The following is a 6365-nucleotide window of genomic DNA, read 5'->3' on the forward strand; positions in this document are numbered from 1 at the left end:
TCTAAAAACCCTAATACGCCCCCCCCCTAGTTCCGCCTATGGATATGTCCACCCATAACAATAATAATGATATTTATAATAATAGTATAATTTATTACAATAATTTGATTTTGATTTCTTGAGTTTTCTGAGTATTTATAAATTTAAAAATTGCATTTACAATTATTTACTATTAAATTCAAATTATTTGTTTTTTGTTTGAAATCGATAGAACATACTGAGGGGTCAACTACACGTACGTCGAGTAGTCCGTCGGTGAAATGATCGCGGTGAAAGGAACTAGACCCTCATGAACCTTATGAAACACTACACTACACCCATGCATAAGTGTAAGTAGAACACTAAAAGGGGCTATTGAGGAACCCGTTCTTCAATACACCGTTTCTCATTTGATGTTAATATTATATAATTGTTCGATCCATACACAGATATTCATATTTTTTAATCTTTTACCATCATGTCTTATACTTATTATCCACACTATGTTCTTCAGCAGGAATTTATAAGTCAAATATCAAACTTAGTACCTACCTACATAATAATACAATATGACGTTCAACTTGATATCAATGTTAATGTATTTTAATGTATCATTTTTAGAAACTTTTAATTTAAATAAATAATTTAGAAAAATTCAGCAACAATCTTGACAATAAAACTAAAAAATGTAATTTTATTCAAAATATTCTTCTCACAAGTCAAAAATTAAAAAAAGATAAATATAAATATAGAAATATGCAGAAACACTTTTCCTGGAGGAAACCTCATACAACTGTTTAAGAAATGTATCAGCTTATAAATAATTTACATCCGAAATCCCTTTGAAAAAATTATAAAATAAATATTAAATGTATATTATATACTGATATTAGATTTCACCCACCCAAAATTTCCTATGTAAGAGAAATACCCGACTTTTATCTGGTCTTTGACTTACTCGTGGTGATCTCGGAGAATAATGAAAATAATAAATGAAAAATATTCATAATCAACGTCATTATCCTTACCGAATGTATAAATACACTGTGATAAAAGCCACGTTCTGTCTGTCTACTATGTAATTAAATATAAACTGTTAAGTGTACATATAATATAATATTTGAATATATTTTTATGTGAGAACAAAGCTTAAAAACAATTATTCTGTTTGGATAAATTTACAGATCATTATACCAATATACAACCATGATCGTAATATAATAATTCAATATTGCATTGTATAATAACAATTAATAAAAACCATAATATTGTTAATCAAATACAACTTTTATTTGTCATCATAAACCTTCATAGTTTCTCATTGAACGGATAGTCTTTCAAGTGTCGTGCTCTGAAAAAAAATTGTAATTAGCAAACTGCAAATAATAAAAAATAATTTAATGCTCACTGTTCGTTAGAAATATATCGTAAATTTTGGTTTAATAATTCAAGTAAATTCATTTCTTCCGTGCCGATTGCAAAATCCCAAACTTCAAAATTTTCTTTTTGCCTTACTGGATTAGATGACTTTGGAATAACTAAAACAGCTCTTTGAATCTAAATTTTTAATTACAATAACTAAATTTATTAATATTATTGTTATTTAATAATAGTATTACCTGAAATCTTATTAATATTTGAGCACTAGTTTTTTTATACTTAGCAGCTATTTTCTTTACAATAGGATCGTCTAATAGAACAGCTTTCTTAATCGTTTTATTTGTATAAGGTAAAGATTTTGTAAATATGTAAGGTAATCCTAAGGGTCCATAAGCCGTCAATAATATTCCATTAGTCTCGCAAAATTCTTTAAGTTTATTTTGAGTGAGATATGGATGATTTTCTACCTAAAATAATTGAAATATAAAATACATTGGGGAATTCGTTATAGTTTGTTATAGTATTAGTTTGGGTATTAATACCCAAATTAATTATAGTTTCAGTTGAGTAATACTTTAAATAACAAAAGGAAATAATAGATATTATAAAACGATTTATTTTTGTCATATTAATTAATAAAATCTTTTTAATTTGTTACTTATAGTTATTATTATATGTGTTTTACTAAGTTTATTTATATTCATTCTTAAATGAGACATTACCTGATTTACCACTGGTATAATAGTCGCAATTCCTAAAATATCTTTAACTTGTTTCATATTAAAATTTGAAATTCCTATTGATTTGGTAAGCCCTAACTGAACACATCGTTCCATAGATTTCCATGTGTCTAAATAAGAATAATTACCTTCAATGTAGCGAATTTGGTTTTCATTAGCAACTGGAATTTCCTAAGTTATATAAATAAATTTAAATACAAATTCTTTAATTATTAAAATGTAACTTACAATAGCCGACATTGGCCAATGTATAAGGTACAAATCTAAGTAATCCAAACCTAAAAGTTTTAAACTATCCTTCAATGCATCTACTACTTCTTCAGGATTATGTTTATCGTTCATAAGCTAAATCACATTACAATTTAAAGCATATATATACATAAACTTAAATAAATCATTGATGATAAATGAATAATAATGTTTTTTTAAGAAATACCTTATCAGTGATAAATATTTCTTCTCTTGTTATAACTCCTTCCTTTATTTTTTCATTTATAGCCATACCTACAAATTTTTCATTATTGTAATGAGCAGCACAATCAAAATGACGATATCCTATATCGATTCCACTTTTAATGGCTTTATATATTTCTGTCTGATTATATCCTTGTAAGTCAGAAGTAGTCTAAACCGATATAAAATGTTAAAATTAATGTTACAACATTAGAATCTAAGTTAAATATTTGAATACTTATTCACAATTTATAGAGCTTTACATCGAATTTATAACAGGATACCTATACAGCTATATATGACTATATTTCAATGAAAATTTGTTGGTTCTAAGGCAGTGGTTCTCAACCAGGGTGACATTTCATCCAAGGTTGACATGGACGCAGTGTAAGGGTGATTGTCTTACTGATTTAACCGGGGTCGTTAGTCAGTTATTTTGCAGTCGCTAGATATGTAGTGTTATAGCTCCACAACTCTAGAAGAAAATATGAGACTCGGTTTTTCCACCATCAACCCTCGACTTCCTAAACTTTGTAAAAACCACCAGGGCCCAATTTCTCATCAGTTTTCATACAAATCATTTTTATTTTTTCTCTTTTTTTTTTTAATTTTCAAATTTAAACTTTTAACTGACAAAGTTTATTGAACCCTGCAACCCAAATTAATTGTAGGTGTACTTAATATTTTTCTGTGTACTGTATTTTTTTGTTACTTCAAGAATTATTCTAAAATACACAGTTTATTATTTTGATTTTAAAATGACGCGGTGTTTTATTCTAGTGGCTAAATGTGACATGAACGAAAAAAGGATGAGAATCACTATTCTAGGGGAAGGTTTTAAATCACGTATTTTGAAAAATGTTGATATTTATAATTTTTTTCGATAAACGCATACGTTAGATAACTTTTATATTTTGAAATGGCAAGTAACTTTTGTCGACTATACGGGAAAAAGGTATTCGTAGAGTATAATAACTCATAACATAATATGTTGTCTATGTATAATATCTAACCTGCCACGTGCCCAGACCCAAGATCGGGTATTGTTGACCATTGTTAAACTTGACCATTTTCACTAACTGCAACGACGGTGATATCTCTAACAAAAAATCATAAGTATTCAATCGTGAAAACAAAATATAATATAACAATGTATATTTATTGAACACATAAATGTTATCGCAAACTACATTTGGGCCCTATTAACAGTGAGTATAGATAATTCAACGGTCCGATCACAATACAATCACAATAAATCAATATTACTTGTATCATACTACGGTGATCATGGCCGGATTAAACTTTGGCCCTTTTAACAAAAGATGCTTTACAAAGCTGCTTGTTCTACGCTCGCAGAACGATACATTTTTTAATTATTTCAAAAATTGTCAATTGCATTATAAAATTATAAAATGTATAGGTATATACAATTTATGTCTATATAACTACTAATTTTAGTATGATAAAACATGTATACCGGCTTAAAATTGTTTGAGCCCCTTTCACTTGGGTACTTGAGAGGGCCCCGGGCTACCGCCCCGGCTAGACCCCTCTTAATCCGGCCTTGACGGTGAAAGTCTAATAATTTGTTGCTAGGTCATCACAATGTACCGACGTAACTAATTTTATATACATAATTACTCGTATGATATAGTTTAAAACTTGTGTCATAACAATTGTATTACCTATAGTTGTTACATATTATTACCATATAATTTTATATTATTTGTTTAATTTATTTTAATGTTCTTCGTAGTATAATATATTATAATTTAGACTCGGTTTATACAATAGAACATTACCAAATATACATTAAAAGTATGGACAAAGTAATATAAAATATGCATTTTAGCTAAAAATTCATATCGAAATATGCAGAGTAAAATTTATTTTACCTTTAGTTTTAAAAATGTATTATAATATACAAGTAAATAATTTTTATTAGTTGTTATTTTTATATATTTTTAATATTATATCTATACTAATTTACAATATGAGCGTTACTAAAAACTGCTGAATCTTAAAGAGCAACCCTTAATTAGTAAATTTTTTCAGATTTTTTCTAAGTGTTTTTTAGTACTAAAAAACACGTCTGTCCATTTAACCCAGTGTTCAGATGAAGTCCCAAAAAATAAATGTACAGACGAAGGTTTAACTGCTCGTGTCTTGATCCGACGTAAGCGTAATCGATAATGTAAGCGTTCCAATTTGAAAATACAAGTTAAATACTATTTGATAGAACCATGATCGGACCGTCTACCGTTAGTGTGAAAAGTGCCTAATTGTTTTAATTTAATAATCAAATTAAATGGTTACTTAAATGTAAATCGATTAAAATTATAAAATTAAATTAAAATCCATCTATGCATAAAATAATACTCGTATACCACTGCTGTACAACGAGTAATAACACTTATCTGAATGTTGTTGTCTGAACTCCGAAATAATGAAACATATTATTTTCATTGAATTTGAAACAATTATTTTGCTCATATCTCTTTTACACCGTTACGAAAATGTTTGTAATTAATATTGACAAATAGGTTCTAATAACTTTTTTCAAAATGAATTCATCAATATTTGATTATAATAACTTCAAGCAATTTATCGAGCAAATAAAAAATCGTAACATTGATATAATAAGTATATTTACTAGCGGATCATCGAAACCTATTGATATCGTTTATAAGATGGAATTATTAACTTAATTAGGGGATGCCAATAGATATTTAACACATGTTTATTATATTATCACCAATTATCACTAGCATAGGCACGCGTTGTGATTTTTCATGGACCGAAGCGGCCTATGCCTCAATCTATCTAAATTACCAAATTCAATTTTAGGTAATTTTTTAAAGCGAATTTGAAAAAAATTGAATAATTCACTAAGCGCACTCTGTAGTTGAAAATTAGTATACAGTATGGTACTATGGTGTATAAAATATTTTGGACAGTAATGTAAAAAACTAGTAATATTATTATAAAGATGGTTATCTTATTGTCTAATTATTATTATTAAACATGAGTTTACATATGTATATAATTACAACAACAACTGTAAGATTATAAGAATTAAACATCGTAAGATAAAAAGACAAACATAAATATTGATTGCTTTCACATTTTTAGAAAAACACTTTTAAGCTACCCGTCAGAAAATCTAAAATGCCAAAACTAAGGCATTCAAAATTATTTTGTCCGCAGATACGATAGATGTTTTTAAAACTGAAATTATACATACCCGTTGCGATAATATCCACGATAAAAACAACAGTTAATACCAAAATTACAAATTTCATTGTCCTCTGTTAGTAATTGCTTTGCACGAAAAAAGTAATTGATAGGTATTTGAAATGCGGCTGAGATCATGTCTAGCATGCCCAGCTCGGAAAAACGATGCACTCTTGCTGAACGGTAGTTGCGGCAATTATGGCATCGAATAACACTTTATTGCATGTATTATATTTATAAATATTTATTATTATCGATAAGTCACAAATCACGACTATCGCCTACACAATTCGTGTTCGAACCTATATAACTTTTCGGCTGCCGTATACGAATGGCAAATACAACAATTTAATAACTCATTTATCTAATGTATACAATATGTTATTAATTATAGTTTATGTGCTTGTCCAACAAAATATAGTTTATGCACTTGTTAAACAAAATTGATGTGATTATTTTATTTATTGCAATTATTTATAATTGATTTTTGTAAAAATAGATTATTTTCAGAAAATTATAATAACAATTTTTCCTTACCTACAGGATTTATAAAGCTTAATATTTATTACAGTGGTTCTC

The 6365-nt window shown here is 27.6% G+C and overlaps 1 protein-coding gene across 1 annotated transcript; it reads right to left on the bottom strand.

Annotated features, from left to right (window-relative positions):
• Positions 1 to 1088: 1088 nt before the first annotated feature.
• On the bottom strand, positions 1089 to 6091 carry LOC112688056 (1,5-anhydro-D-fructose reductase-like). The gene is made up of 8 exons (XM_025561076.1): positions 5797 to 6091; positions 3566 to 3651; positions 2536 to 2724; positions 2328 to 2444; positions 2082 to 2270; positions 1599 to 1826; positions 1388 to 1536; positions 1089 to 1330 (listed from the first exon to the last, which is right to left on the bottom strand). The coding sequence occupies exons 1-8, from the start codon at positions 5852 to 5854 to the stop codon at positions 1288 to 1290; spliced, it is 1059 nt and encodes a 352-aa protein (XP_025416861.1). The 5' UTR covers positions 5855 to 6091; the 3' UTR covers positions 1089 to 1287.
• Between the last annotated feature and the right edge of the window lie 274 nt (positions 6092 to 6365).

The sequence above is a fragment of the Sipha flava genome, unplaced genomic scaffold, assembly GCF_003268045.1.
Source record: "Sipha flava isolate LNK unplaced genomic scaffold, YSA_version1 36_pilon_pilon, whole genome shotgun sequence".
In the NCBI taxonomy this organism is placed as follows: Eukaryota; Metazoa; Arthropoda; class Insecta; order Hemiptera; family Aphididae; genus Sipha; species Sipha flava.

Excerpts from the sequence above, each read along its gene's own strand:
- LOC112688056 (XM_025561076.1), bottom strand. The coding sequence starts at position 5,854 with ATGAAATTTGTAATTTTGGTATTAACTGTTGTTTTTATCGTGGATATT. Across the intron at positions 2,271-2,327 it reads ATTGGCCAATGTCGGCTATT|GAAATTCCAGTTGCTAATGA; the intron begins GTAAGTTACATT and ends TATATAACTTAG. Across the intron at positions 1,537-1,598 it reads AAATATTAATAAGATTTCAG|ATTCAAAGAGCTGTTTTAGT; the intron begins GTAATACTATTA and ends TTAAAAATTTAG.